The sequence below is a fragment of the Eptatretus burgeri genome, chromosome 9 (assembly GCF_056783735.1).
Source record: "Eptatretus burgeri isolate ZD-2024b chromosome 9, Ebu_testis_v1, whole genome shotgun sequence".
In the NCBI taxonomy this organism is placed as follows: Eukaryota; Metazoa; Chordata; class Myxini; order Myxiniformes; family Myxinidae; genus Eptatretus; species Eptatretus burgeri.
In genome coordinates, this window is record NC_140969.1 from 100,386,376 (window position 1) to 100,402,535 (window position 16,160).

Genomic DNA, 16,160 nt, shown 5'->3' on the forward strand with positions numbered 1-16,160 from the left:
TGTCTCGCATGCAGGGAAGTAGAGATCGGTGTGCGTGCCTCCTCTGATTGACATTGCACTGTGTGTCCTGGCTGCCGGCATTAGCTGGTAGATGTTAAAGGATTCCAGTAGACAACCTATCACCGGCACCCTGAATAAATTCGAAATTCTCCCTGGACCGTGTGTGGGTAGCAAGTGTTCTGGTTTTCTTGGAGGTTCCTTCTCACTGGGTTGTGCTGCTGGCTATGTTCGAGTGTGGTTGCTCTCTGGGTCGCAGCTCCTGCACCCAGAGATCTTGTTTGGGCCGAGCCTCGACCTACGCTCGTGTCAATGAAGTTGAGACGATGCTAAGTCCTTCAATTTTGTTTGACAGTAAAGTTGTTAATCGTGATCAGTGAGTTATTTTGAAGAATCATTCCAGCACCGTTACCTTTTTGCCAATGACACGTACTCGTACAACTCTATTGGACAATATTAAGCTTTATAATGAACGTGATTGGATAAAAGGTAAAAAGAACAGCAGCTGCACTGCTCATGAATCCTCATTCTTCGATAACTTTTTTTATTTTTCCTCTTCAACCACCCTGATCATTTAGTTATTTAAATATTATACCGTTGTGAGTTTGCCGGTGGGCGTTTGATGCTCGACGGTTGTAGTATTTCTGGTTGCTTGAAGTTTAATACAGGGAGGAGGAGGAGGAGATTGGGACCATACTCTGTGCAGAGCGTTGGTGCTGCCTATGCAGTCTCCTTGGCTATTGGGCACAATCCTTGGACGGGTGGCCACTCCGACACAGGATACCAGCATGTTGGCACTCATTTTGCCGACCTCGGAAGGATGACATGCCGAGTTAACCCCACCTGGTATTAATTCAACAGCTGAGCGGGATTTGAACTCAGGACCCGAGGATCCAAAGCCCACCACCCTAACCATTAAGCCAACATCAGGCATAATACAGGGAGCCCAAGGTGTAATTATAAAATTTAACCACTCATGTATTTCTTTAAAAAGTCACTAACATATTCTGGTAGCAACTCCTAATTTTGGTGGATGAAAGGTGGATATATATATATATATATATATATATATATATATATATATATATATATATATATATATATATATATATATATATATTCTAGTTTGTCAAACATTGCGGGAGAGCTTAGTTCAACAGGTGAAAAAGTGCTGAAACCAAAAGTGTGGAGGTTGAGGCTAAATTAATAATAATAAATGAATGCCCCATTTCTTACACAAGAACTACATCTGCCCTAATGTAGCCTAACTCATCAACTTAAGACAGTGCAGGGGTGTCCCAGAAACCCTCAATTACAGAAAAACAATTTGAAAGGCAAGACACTCTCAGATTCAATTCAAAGCTATTATAAGCCCATGGTGATATGTCATGAACTGCAGAGCATTGCGGGAATGATGGAGAAGACTGTTTTCGTGATAATCATTTCCCCCACACTTCTTGAAAAAAACAACAACAAAAATTATAATCGGCTGTCTGTCCGTCTGTCTGTGCGTAGATCACACGATCTCCTCTTGGTAGTGATGACCATCACACGGCAAGAAAGTGCGAGAGTGGTGTCATTTATGTGAGCAGTCTGACTATGCTCTGGAGTGCATCACAATGCTGTCGGGAAAAGATTGACTCAAACGTAATCCGTAAAATAATAATTAAATCGATCCCAAATTGAGTTTTCTCAACGCAAGAAGGGTTCACACTGATTATTGATGATACAGAAAGAGAGATTTTATTTTTCATATTATAATAAGTTTTGTTTATATCCTTAACCCTTTGAACTCAAGCGGTCGCTTTACCAGCCGCTATTCAAACTTCCACATACCCGAGCGGCCACATTTTTCTCGAGGGAGCCCAGGGTAGGGGAGCCCAAACTCCTAGGAGCTCAGGGTTCATAGGGATAAGAGTTCATGGAAATCCCTTGAAAGGACTTATGGTTTCATATTACAACTAGAAGGGCACTCGGTAGAGCGCATACCTCCGCCACGTAATGCCTGATCCACGAGAACATATCGGGCCCATTACATTTTTGAGATATCTTGCTATACGGTACTGTATCGTTTTTGACCCTATATCTCAATGGTGAAGAATCACTTTTAAAAATTATATAATTCTCATATCCAGATCCGGATTCGGATCTTCACCAAAATCGAGTCAATTAGTCCTTGCCACACACACCCAACCTGTCCACCAAGTTTCATCCGAATCCATCAAGTTTTTGAGATGTCCTGCACACAAACAAACAAACAGCCAGAGACGGGTGAAAACATAACCTCCTTCACCTTACGTGGCGGAGGTAACGATTAACTCCACCACCAAAGGTGGACGGACGTTATGTTTTCACCCATATCTATTTGCCTGTCTGTATGAGTCAATTTTCACCCAAATATGAGTTAATTAAGAAATTAAGAAAAAAATAAGAAATATGTCAATTATGAGAGTCCTACGTGACTCATACTTTTGCACCTCACTCAGTGTATTTTACGGAAACTTGTATTCAAAATCCTCGACAGAATTGTGTGCTTTACTATACTGATGCCTGTTATGAGTGTCCATACTTACACGTCCTCATAACCTTCCTTTTAACCTCTTACCCGCAGTCTGCACAAGCATTGACATTCGCAACCAGCTGGATGACTTCGCACAGCTGGAGAACTGCACCGTTATCCAAGGTTACCTGCGCATCCTTCTCATCTTTGAAACCACACCTGAGGACTTCCAAGGCCTCAGCTTTCCCCAGCTCACCATGATCACCGATTACTTACTGCTTTTTCGTGTGCATGGTCTCGAAAGCCTCAGCAAGCTGTTCCCCAAGCTGTCCGTGATACGCGGCACGCACCTCTTCTTTAACTACGCCCTCGTTGTGTTTGAGATGCTCGACATGAAGGTAAGCCAAGTTTCTCTATCAGAGTTTCCTTCGTGAATCATCAAATTGTGCGTGATAGGTTTCCATCGTGTTCCAAGTGCTGCAGAGCCACGCTGTGTTGATTTGTGTTTTTTTTTTTTATTCTTTCCTTGCAAAAGCAGATGCACAACAAGAGATGAGTCCAAGTTTGAAACCTGTATATACCAAACGATATAACTTCCGACATGTTTGTGGTTCCCATCAAAATAATTGGTGAACTCTCCGTATTCTTCTAGAGTTGAAACAGCCAGGCTGGCAGCGTGGCTGAGAGGTTCGCATACTCGTCTCCAAGACATCGAGCCTGGGGTTTGAATCTCGGCCCACGTATAAACCATCATCCCGGTGTTTCACAGGCAGGGTGATTCATCAATGTGTGAGCCGTTCCTCGGGCGGACGTTAAACTGGGCATGCCGCCTGGTGCCCTTCCTGAAGAGTAGGCGAGCTGTCGCCGGCACGCTCAACAAATTAAGCGCATCAGTATCGTTTAAATATTTATTGGAGGGACGTCTGCAATTATTCCGATCTCTAATAACTTTGGATTCTGGCGAATCACGCATCACGTGAATCGTATTTTTATTCATCCGTGGTTTGATCGGTTTAAAGGCAATTTGTTTTCTGAATCCATCCTCGTTAACCTTCGCTCACCTCCACCACCTATTTTCAGGTTGCTATGTTTCCTTCCCTCTTCTCTTTGCTCCTCTTGTTTGTTCATCCTTCGTCGTGTCCGTGTGTGGTTCTGCTGCCCCACTGTCGGAGCGTTCATTTTACCCTCTCTCTGTCAACTCTCTCTTCTGCGAGCCGAAGCTTTGTAAACAAAAAGACTCCCTTCCTCCGTAAGGCCCAATGCACCTCGTTTTCCACATCCTCTCCTCATTCAAATCTCGCATCCTCTTTCTCCCCCCCCCCCGAGCCATTTCTCCAACATCAAGTTCCCATGATGGTTTGGTACTACCATGCTGCATGACATTTGCATTGCTCCGTTGCTCCGTCGATGCTCCATTGCACCATATTCATACAATTTTACATTCTTGAAATACAACACGTTATGAACTTTTTTCTCGGATTTTCCCCAAAAAAATCTCAGTTAACCCGTTTCATTTAAAACATTATGCACAGTCATTTTATCATGTGTTAATATATAATAACATTAGTTTTCATTAACAACATTATGGGCATATGCCTGGTGTTGGCTTAATGGTTGGGGTGGTTGGCTTGAGATCTCAGGGTCCTGAGTTCAAATCCCACTCGGCTGTTCAATTAATACTAGGTGGGGTTGACGCTGCCTGTCACCCTTCCCAGTTTGGCAAAATGAGTGCCACCTTGCTGGGATGATTGAGCCATTCGAGTATCCTGTGTTGGAGTGGTGACCCATCCAGGATTGCGCCCAACAGCCGAAGAGACCGCTTCAGTAGCATCGACGCTCCCTACAGGAGTATGGTCATAATGGACGGAATATTATGGGCATAGGTGAGCGAGTATATAGTGACATCAGCACTGGTGAGAATTGGTGAATTAAAATTGCTGATTCCTCATTCTCCTGAACATGATTAAGGTGGAGGGAGGTGGAGGCTATCAAGTAACTTGGTAGGACAGCACTTTTTGGATGCATCTTCACCACACTAAGAATCATCCAGTAATTTTATAAATAGCTAAAGGAATTATATAATGTTCGACAGATAAAATTGAGGGTCACAATTAGGGGGGGGGGGTGGGGAAGGAAGGTGATATTTCAAAAGGATCCATACACGAGATTATGGGAAACAGGTGTCACATCAGAGCTGTATTGAGTAGCGGTGCATCGGTAGCAAGTAATACTGAACAGGCAAAATGGAAGGGTCATTCATAACCTGATGTCAGCTACGTTCCTCCTGGTGTCCTTCGTGAAGCTGAGCACACGCAACCCATAGGCCCGTAGCCCGTAGGCTATATGACAAAGACCTCCCAGTGTCCCTCATGAAGAGTCGGCGAGCTATCGCCGGCATCCTGAACAAATTACAAATTCCTGCTCTAACCTACATTGGACACTGACCTCTGGGAAAGGCACGCCCCTCAGCCAATTATGCGACTCGCAGTCATGTGTTGGATTTGTAAGAAGAACGTTTGAAGAGGTATAGTCTTTTCTTGCTGACTGGGCATATCCTGCATCGTACAATATCCTTCCTTGACACACCTGAGCTCCTATCCACATACCTGGCCTACGTCCAAAGCTTGATGGAGTACTGCTCTCCTCTGTGGGCTGGTGCCTCGAATTCACCCTTTGCTCAGCTTGACCAAGGCCTAGAAACCAAGACCTTCAAGATTATTGGAATCTCCCACGATTAAGCTGAGTCTATGGGCCCATCACTTCATCATTGCAGACTGGTTGGTGGTCTCTCTGTCTTCGATCGCCTCCTTTTTGGTCTCGCACCTTCTGCTCTTTCCGTGCTCTCCTCCCCTTCCCCCAGGCTTCTACAGGGCACACGTGGTCTACCATTAACCCCTCCTGGTGAAACTATCTGAATCTATGATCACTGCTTAGCTCTACTCATTTGTTCCTCCTCTTCCCACCTATGGAACCTGTGGTGTCCGAGGCGCAGCCGAACATGGAGGGCGAGAGCGTAGCAGTAACTCCGCTTTATTGCCCGACCGGATGTACATCAACGCCACCCCTAGCGGGCGAATCATGATGCACGAAAACCCAATCACGTGATACAGCACACTCCTCCCCCCGTAAAATGACAATTCAAATGATGAAATGACAATTATAACATGACCAAACGAAACCAATCAACAGTCAAAATCCTCCAAGTACCGCGGCCGTCTCCTGACCCGCCTCGGACGGGCAGCGATGCCAGACGGCCCAGGCTCAGACGCCTCCCGGATAGGTCGAGGTGACACCCTCGCCGGACTTTCCCCATCTGCAACAACAACCACCCTCGGCCGGCAAGCTTGCTCGTCGTCCTCGAGCAGGACTGAATCAGCTGAACACCCCGCGGGCGTCGACACGTCCGGCCCTGGCGATACAACGTCTGACCATGGCGACATCACAGGTGGGGGTCCCACATCGGCTCGGCACGGATTTCACAAGGTGAACGGCGGCCCAGTCTCGCCTGATGCGGGTCAGCCAGTCTCGGCCTAGGAGAGACGGACCCCTCCCCTGCACGACGTACAACGGAAGCGCGGCGACCTGGCCTTGGTACCACACAGACACGTCTGCCATCCCGACTGGCGTTATCTTCTCGCGGGTGTACGTGAACATTGTGAGGTCGGACCTGATAAGCTTCAGGTCGTTGAGTCTACGTGCGGTCTGTTCGCCGATGATCGACACCGCCGCTCCCGTATCAACCTGAAACTTGATCGGCGTGTTGTTCACTTCGACTTCCACCGTCATCCGGCGCGCCGCTGCAGGACCGATTGAAAACAGGCCCATCAACGGCTGCCGGTTCCGCCCCGGGTCGCCGAGGTCGCCTCGTACATTGCCGTCCATGACCTTAACGGTGGCCAACGCCCCTCGGCACACACGCTTCAGATGACCCACCTTGTGACAACGTAAACACACGGTGCTTTTAAACGTGCACACACGGTGCAGGTGTCGACCTCCGCTTCCCAAGCACGTCCGCGGGGTCACCTCGCCGCTCGTGCGGCCGCGCGGCGACGTCCGACCCCGACCCGCACCGAAGGTCGTGCGTGCGTCCCGGGGTGCTCGCGACACCGCGTGGGCCCCCGGGCCATCCGGCATGCCATGGCTGGTGATGGCCCGAACATCTCCGAGAGTCTGCTTGACAGCTGTAGCAGTGTCGACCGCCGAGGTAAATGTAATGGCTTCACCCTTCAGCCGTAGAACCGCCAAAACCATTTTCACATCTCGCAAACCAGAAATAAAACGATCTCTGAGCCGAGCTGGACGCTCCTCTGCCGTGAACTTGCAGGCCACGGAAGAATGCTTCACTCGTGCCACGAAATCAGCGACGTGCTCCTTTGTACCTTTCGCGAGGCGATCGAACTGGTATCGAGCCAGCTGTAATGACTTCTCCGGCGCCATGTGTGCTTTCATCTTCTGCACAATGTCCCGAAACGACAGCCCGTCATCACTGGGCTTGTCATCACTAAATCACTCAGTAGTCGATAATGTTCCGCCGATAGCGACGCGAGCAAGATCGACTTCTGTTTGCTCTCGTCGACCACATCATTCGCGTGGAAATAGCACCCCAACTGTTCTGAAAACAATTTGAAGTCGTCTCCGACGAAAACGGGCACCTGTCCGTGCGCCGTGACTCGTCGATCAACCATCCTCGTCGCCAATTGTGGTGTCTGAGGCGCAGCCGAACATAGAGGGCGAGAGCGTAGCAGTAACTCCGCTTTATTGCCAGACCGGATGTGCATCAACGCCACCCCTAGCGCGCGAGTCATGATACACGAAAACCCAATCACGTGATACATCACAGAACCAACTTCCACACTCTCTTCAATCTCATTCTTTCCTGCAGGTCTACAAGACATCTGTTTCATCACCATATTAGATGTTCTCCAATCCAAAACCATGATATTTTATACCTGCATTACCCCTCCCCCCATCCCCACCACCCCAAGTCCACCTCCAACCAAAGTTCCAGATTTTCCTTTTTGAGAGTTTCCTTCTGTATCCATCTTGTCCACCCCATGCATCCTCTCCGACTCCTCATTCCTCCCCACATCCCTCATTTGTCCAAGTCTCCTCTATTTTGTCCCTCATCCCTGCTGTTGGTGTTAACCCCCCCCCCCTCAACACACACTCTTTCTGCTGTTCCTTTTGTTCTGTTGCATCCTGATCCGTTCTGTGTTCTTGCTCTTTATTCCACGAGCCTCACCTCTGTATATACAAAAAGAGTTGTATACATTTCCAAACCAGTTCAGAAAGCAAGATGCCACCTTTACGTGGTCCAAGTCATTCATCCACAATTCTTAAATATACTATTTATCTTAAAAAATAAATTATTAATACTAGCAGAGTACCCGCCCTACGGGCGATCTTGTTCCAAGCATGCAACACGTTCTTTTGACGCATACCTTCATTTGGGCGGTGCATGGGCAAGTGACAGCTCTGTAGAGGAAAAATAAGTAACCTGGGTTACGTGCTTGAAGCAAAAACATACCTTCTGCTTGTAATTCAAAACACCTCACTGCACTGGAAAACGTGGGGACAGGAATACTGTGGGACGCTACACGATACACATTTACATAGGGAATTTGCATCCCGCCCCTTATCCCCCCACGACCACCAACAAAGATAAAAACACCCCGATACATTAATCGGGGTTATGCTGATCCAATGTAGCAAGTCTGGGTGTAATCGGGCCATAACTGTAGGAGGAGTATCACGACAAATAAACCCACAAACACTGGTCCTTGAATTATGGTAAGGATGCTCAATCAGAGAGCTTGCAGCATTCTCACAACGAATAGTTTGTATACCTTTGTTATCTTCATTTTATTTTCATTTTGACACATTTCTCAACTGACGGAGCTCTACCTTTTCTGCTTTGTCTGACGAACAGGAAATTGGTCTTCCAAGTTTGCGAAACATCATTCGAGGAGCTGTGCGCATCGAGAAAAACGACGACCTCTGTTACCTGGCCACAGTCGACTGGTCTCTTGTGCTTGCTTCTGAGGAAAACAACTATATCGAAGGCAACAAGCAAGCAAAGGAATGCGGAGACGTCTGTCCAGGTGAAGCTGAGAGCAGCGCCCGATGCACCCAAACATCATATGGTGGAGACTTTGCCTACCGTTGTTGGTCTGCAGAACATTGCCAGCAAGGTATGACTCGCCGTGCAATGAAGAGTTTGACCCCTGGGTCTTTTGTGCAAGGGGAAATGGCCGAATGAGTTGTTTTTTGTCATTCCGTCTGCTCTGCTGATGCAGCAAAATGTTCATTGCAGTATTGAAATTATAATGCATTTACACTGGGAATGTGCTGGAGATGGATGTACAGGAAACTCTTGTTTTATGCGAGGGTCACTTCTCTGGAACCCCATGCATCAACCAAATCTGCGTAAAATAAGACCAACAGCTTATGGGAAAAAGGGGGTTAGGTTCCAGGTTCAGCCATATTACCTATAAACTCACATGTACTGGAGCAGTTTAGGGGAGTCAACCTCATGCGCAGCGTAAAAGCAGAGCGTTCACTACCCCTTATGTTTTCTGTGCATTTCTTTGTTTGGCGGATACTGGACTCATGATCGCGGTAGTGTCTGCCCAGTGACGCTGCACTCTCGCCTCAACCAAGCATATACAAAACCTCCACTTTCTGTGTCTTGTAGATCTAGTATTACAGGATCTCCGTTTGTCATTTTCTGTTCGATGATGATTCATTCAATTAACGTTGCTTCGTTCTGTATGCTGGACTGATGAGTACAATTAACGGTGTGGGAGAAACAACAAAAGGCTCGTAATGGGAGGTAATCTTACACGTGGACGCAAACATTGACTCATCTCAGCTCAAAACCTACGAGTTCCCCCAAATGAAATACTGTGATAACTAAATTCGAACACAATAGGTTGCCCGCAATTGGTCGAAACACGTGATATTTGAACACGCAATATTTGAGGGTTTACTGTTTAGCATGACATCACAAAATGTTTTGGACAGGTTACTACAAAACTTGGTGGATGAGTTGTGGCGATAACAAGAAGAAGCCAATTAGATTTTGGTTCAGGTCCGGATGCAGTCCTGGCCTATCGGTAAGATACAAAGCATACACCTGTTCTTTTTCTGCTTTTCATCAATGATCTGTCCAACTCTCTGGAAAATCCTCTTTATCTCTTTGCTGATGACTCCACCCTCTGCCGTACCATCTCTCATCCCTCAGACCGGCATGCAGCAGCTTCTTCGCTCTCTGCAGATCTGGATAAAAAAAAATCACAAACTGGTCCAATACGTGGAACATCTCTTTCAATCCTGACAAATCTCACATTCTCACAATGTCTCTCCAAAAGGACCATCTAGAACCCCCCCCACCCCCAAATCTACTTTCTCAACAACCTTCTGGAAGAAGTCCTTTCATTCAAGCTTCTGGGTCTCACTATCTGCCATGATCTTTCCTGGGAAAGCCACATTTCCAACCTCGCCTCCAAAGCCAGTCGCCGACTGGGAATCCTCCGTCGTGCAAAGTCCTTCCTCGGCCCACCTGAGCTCCTGACCACTTACAAAGCTTTCATCCTCAGCCTGATGGAGTACTGCTCTCCCCTCTGGGTTGGTGCTCCTGCCTCTCACCTTTCTCGGCTTCACGCTGTGGAGACCAAGGCATTTTGGATCATTGGTATCTCCTGCGGTGAGGCTGAGTCTTTGGGCCTCTCACTCTCTCACCGCAGGCAGGTCGGTGGCCTTTCTGTCTTCTACTGTCTTCTCTCTGGTCTTGCCCCCCCTGCTCTGTCTGCGATATGTCCCCCCCTCCCCATATTTCCGCAAGACGCTCAATGTCCACCAACAACACCCTTTTGGTAAAACTGCCAAAATCACGAATCACTGCTCAACTTCAGTCTTCATTCCTCTTTTTTCCCGCCTTTGGAATAAACTCTCACAATCTCTTCAATCCCATTCTTCCCTCCAGCCCTTCAAAACAGTCATTCACCACCATCTCTTATCTTCCCCCATCCAAAACCTTGATCTCTTTTACCCCCGTTAATCCACCCCAAACTCACCTCCTTCAAATTCCCTGCTTTCCTTCCTGAAAGTCCCTGTAGTGTCCATCTTATATTCCCCATGTTCCCCACCCCATCCCTCTCCCTTCCACAGATCTCCTCATGTCTCTGTTCCCCACTGTTTTGTCCTTCCCACTCCCACCCCTCTTGTCTCATGCCCCCCCCCCTTGCTGTGCATTGTGTGTTAGCTCCTATGCGAGCCTCGACAAGGTATACATAAAAACCAACCTTTCAGACTGGCGGAGGTGTGCACTCTTCCCGAGTGCTGTTCTAGTTTTATATTTTTGCAGGCTTTTGCCATATATTTATCATACTTTTTGGTTGGCTGCAGGAGTATTTTATGCTACAGCCTGAAGGGGAATTATTTTTTCTTGAAAAATGCCAAGTTCAAAATGTGCTTGTAATTATTTTTTTTTTTTGCGTACAAGTATCGATGCTCATGGAAGAGCGGGAGCTACAAGAAGCAAAGGGTCAACGGATAAAATAGGACAAAGGGAAACGGGAGGACAAGAATACATGAAAATTAAAAAGTCAAGGATTAGTATAACTGCATATGGATGAGATCATGCTGATGACATTCAGCTTGGTAATCTGTCAGAATGAGCTCATGTTATTTGTGTGCCCAAGTCAACCTACGTGGGTGAAATTGTGACCTCAATGTTATGAGGCATTGTTCAAACCATGATGATGTGTAAAGCGGCATTAAAAAAAAAACATATTGTCATGAATGAACAATTTATACTTGGGCTCGGGTTTGCTTTCAGAATTGGGCTTCAAATATCGAAGATATATATATTTCACTTGATCGGTGGGAATTGAAAGAGATTCCTCAGTTCAGTGTTATTTTTCAGATTTTGAAAGAGCTTTTGCAAATCTCACTTGTAGTACCTTTCATGGTGTATGAGGTCGGTTGTCAGATGCAACTGATCTCTATGGGGCACAGCGTGTGGCCGTCTATTCCAAAATAGTCGATAATTCATGAAAAAAAAAGCTCGCTTGAAAGTACATGACAAAGTGTTCTCGTTTTGTCCTAAATGCATCAGTGAAGAGATAGGCTTGCTCAAATAATCAGGGTTGTTTTTCTTTGGGCAAGTGGAGGCACGGAACTGGGTGGTGATTTTACGGTGGCTGGGGAGGAGTTTGTCAAAGGTGCAGGAAATGAAATGTATAAACTGTGGTCAGAGCAATAATGGAATTTCTTGGTTTGTGCTTGTATGAATCTGCTGTAAGAGATAAAAGCCCACATCATGTTAAGATTACTTATTTTGCCTTTTTAAGCTTTTCCAAGGGTGGGGTGGGGGGAGATTAGGGAATTATTCTCATAAAAAAAGATTGAAACAACAGACCTGAGCAGATTATATTCTCACAGAGCTCCACTGGGGATCAAAGGAAGAGTTTGTGAATTGAAACTAGGCCTTTTCGCAATAAGCAATACCTTACTGCATTACATAGCTATCTTTTCTCATTTTTTTCTTTGCAGGAGTGAGCCTTACCTCAATGATTCCAATTAATTTCTCTTACACTAATTACATTTTAATTATTACATTCTTAATACTCTAAATTGCAGAATTCTCTTTCATAAGGAGTCTTGAAGTAACTTGTCAAAACAAAACTGTTAATTGCTTGAATTTACATATATATATATATATATATATGTATATATATATATATATATATATATATATATATATATGTTTTTTTTTTTTTAAAAAGAAGAAGGCACTTCCAACCAAAAGTAAACTTGATCTACTCCGCTAATTTGACCATTAAGCAAGAGCAGACCCGGTCTCAGGCGACGTTTCACCAGCTTCACAGCCGGCTTCCTCCTATTGGCGTGAGTGTTCCTCGATGTTAGAAATATAGAATGCGGTCATAACGTATTAATGTTACAAATTATACAGAACTATTCCTCAGAGTTAGAAATACATTTATTCAGCATTGATGTTAGAAATATGGACTTGATTCTCATTAATGTAATAATTGTGGACTTATTCCACATCAGTTTAAGAAACATGGACGTATTCTGCCGAAATGTGAGAAATGCTTGTTCCTTCCGTTTTGATAGAAATATGTACTTACTCCACGTTGATGTTAGAAATGTCGACTTATTCCATCCACATTGATGGTTTTGATGACTATTTGAACAAATGCCATTTTGTCGTGAAAAGAAAGAGTAAAGATTACAGCTAAATCAACCAATCGATCAAATCAGTTTCTCATAAAGCACTTTTTATTTGAGAATAAAATTGCAAAGTGCTTTACAAGTGCCTAAAAGACCTGATGGTAAAAAAAAAAATCCCAAAACAACTATAAAAATATATGATTTTAAAATGTGAAACAGAATTAACAAAAAGGAACTTCAAAAATATGTCATTTTAAAAGACTTATAAAGTGTAATTGAGGGTGCGGTGCAAATCTTTCAGAAACAAATTCCAAAGTTTACGAGCATCACCTAAACATCCACATCATTGGGTGAGGGCTTGCCAGGATCAGATTCACGCTATTAAGACCGTCACGTTCTTGCTGGTATCCAAGATGTGAATAAATCCGAAATATAGGTGGGCACAAGTTTATTTTTAGGTTTAAAACTTATCAACAACTTTTTGTTCAAACCTTTGAAACAATACACACATGAACAAAACAAAAATAAAATGTAAAGGTTGCAAAATGGGCCAACTATATATTATGCATTCAAAATGGTGGGGTTTTGCTGTCCTCCAACTTCCTCCAACTTCCTCCAACTTCCTCCAACTTCCTCCAACTTCCTCCAACTTCCTTCAACTTTCTCCACCTTCCTCCAATGTCCTCTAACTTTGTCCAACTTCCTCCAACTTTCTCCAACGTCCTCCAACGTCCTCCAATGTCCTCCAACTTTCTCCAACGTCCTCTAATGTCCTCAAACTTTCTCCAACTTCCTCTAACTTTCTCCAACTTTCTCCAATATCCTTCAATGTCCTCCAACTTTCTCAAACTTTCTCCAACTTCCTCTAACTTCCTCCAACGTCCTCCAGCTTTCTCCCAACTTTCTCCCAACTTTCTCCCAACTTTCTCCCAACTTTCTCCCAACTTTCTCCCAACTTTCTCCCAACTTTCTCCCAACTTTCTCCCAACTATCTCCCAACTAATCTCCAACAATCTCCAACAATCTCCAACAATCTCCAACAATCTCCAACTTACTCCAACTTTCTCCAACTTTCTCCAACTTTCTCCAACTTTCGCCAACTTTCGCCAACTTTCCCCAACTCCCTCCAACTTCCCATTGCCTCACCTCACATTACCTTCTTCTACCACACCTCCCCTTCCCCCGGTGCACCCCTTATCTCGTTTCCTTCTTCCCAACTCTCTTGCTCTCACTTCTTTTACCTTCTCTTCTTTCTGATTCTTAATTTTTCCTGCCCCACCACTCTGCCATAATCAATAAAAGGAGTAAATAATCTCGGCTGGCAGAAACATGACACTTAAGGGTCATTCGATCATGTCATGTGTAGATTTGATGGCACTGTATTTACAAATGGGATATAATTTTTAGATCTTCGTGGAGGATCTCAAAGTCTTAATCACGTTGTTGTTCTTCATCTTCTTCTTGTGGACTTTTTTGTTTCACAGCCTACAGTTTTCATCGAAACTTCCTGAAACTTGGCATATATATATGTAAAAATAGCCTGCGCAGACAGTAGCCATCAGATTTGCCAAAATCAGACAGTTGCCAAAATACCATCCGCAGACAGATTTTGAAAATTCCTCCTTGAAAAAAAGTTATGATGTCAAAATATCTCCGCTAATGGAAATCGCCTAAAAATTATCTCCGAAACTAGGAAAGCTTTTTGAATTCTGTTTGCGGGAATCGAACACGGCATTAGCAGAGATGAATTACCGCACATATGATACATCACCATGATGTCATATCAATTTTTATGACATCATTCCTATTTTTTGTCATTTTTCATTTCACAACCCAGAGTTTTCATCGGATCTTCGTGAAACTTGCCATGTCTATGCAGAAAGCCCACACGCAGGCAGTAACCATCTCCGATTTTGGAAATTCCTCCTAGAAAAAAAGTTGACGTCATAATATCGCCGCTAATGGAAATCGCCTCTACCATTATCTCCGAAATTAGGTAATCTGTTTGAATTTAGTTTGCGGGAATCAAGCCGGGCATTAGCACCAATAATTTATCGCAAACCTGATACATCACAATTACGTCATATTCATTTTTATGACATCATCATTAAGAGGACGAGGATCTTGGCTCATTTGAGCTTGTTTTTTTTTAATGAGTAATACAATTTTCATTGAAAAGGTTGGGCCAAATATTTTCCTTTTTTATTTTTCATTTGCATGGTCAATTATGTCATGGACATGAAACCTATTTATTTATTATATGTTTATTTTTGAAGGTATTATCTTACAGTGGAATGTCTGTTGTTACTTGCTCCTGCCTATTCTATCATTTATTACATGAAGGATGCATTTTACTCCATAATTTGAATACTATGCAATGGAGCAATCGATGAATGACAGGAACAAGGTGCCATCTATTTGTGACGTATTTTTGGGGCATTCGTAATAAATATATAACCCTAATATTGTACACTTCCGATTCCTTTTTCAGGGGCTGCCTTATAGCTGTTGTACGGTGGTCATGATCTTAAAAAGGTCTTTTAAGGTCATGACCTTTAAAGGTCTACAATTAGTACCTCAGGGTTTCTTAGACCTCGAGGAGTACTAAAGCACGATTTCAGATTTTTTTCTTCCTTTTCTGCCAACTGTATCTCGGATCCGGTTGTTTGTTTTGGAATGAATTTTTATAACAAAATGGGAATATAAAGTATGCAGGGTTGACCTACTTTTTTATTCTTTTTTTTAACCTTGAACTAACTTTTAAGGTCATGACTTAATTATAAACAAGTTTAATATTTTTCACCTTAACTCGACTAACGTTTGTCTTATCAGAACAAAATTGCCCTCTCTAGATAGCATAGACTCTGAGAGCCTCCGGGTTAAAGGTCAAGGTCAAATAGCATTCAGAAAACACGTTTTGTTTTTTTTGTCATCGCTCAATTTTGCCCATGCAGAATCTCAAGGACCGCTTGGCTTTCCAAGATGTTCTTGCATCATAATAGTGTACCTGCACTGAAGTTGCGCACTTGATATTTGTTTCGTGTCTTTGACCTTTTTTCAGATTGTGACCCAATTGGCAAAAAACACCTTTTTGATCATAACTTGAATACTTTTCCTCTGATTTTCATGGTGTTGAGTATTTTGGATAGATTGTAGATGGGAACACATTTTCTTAATTTACTCTCTATCCCTAAATGTTGAACGTCAAGGTGATATGGCGGTCCGAAAAGAATATGGCCATCATTTAATTACAGGTGCAGGGGGAGGCCTACACTTGGTCTCTACACCTCCCCCCCCCCCCTTCAGCTGTCTAGTTCAGAAAGTAGCACATCTATTTTTCACTTTGAGTTGATTTCCGAGTTGCCTCTAGATTATCCAGTGGAACAGACGAGCCGTGAATGTAAACGATCATGAGGGGCAATATTCTGTGCACTTTTGTGCATCGTATTCCGTACGGTCCATGCTG

General features: G+C 44.1%; 1 protein-coding gene across 3 annotated transcripts in view; it reads left to right on the plus strand.

The window, feature by feature from the left end:
- LOC147020746 (insulin-like growth factor 1 receptor) overlaps positions 1-16,160 on the plus strand; it is a 252,796-nt gene that overhangs the window by 29,741 nt on the left and 206,895 nt on the right. For all 3 annotated transcript variants that reach the window (XM_085896358.1, XM_085896356.1, XM_085896357.1), the window contains exons 2-3: positions 2,609-2,895; positions 8,427-8,688. In XM_085896358.1, the coding sequence (XP_085752484.1) occupies positions 2,609-2,895; positions 8,427-8,688 (549 nt within the window). The remainder of the gene's footprint in view (positions 1-2,608; positions 2,896-8,426; positions 8,689-16,160) is intronic.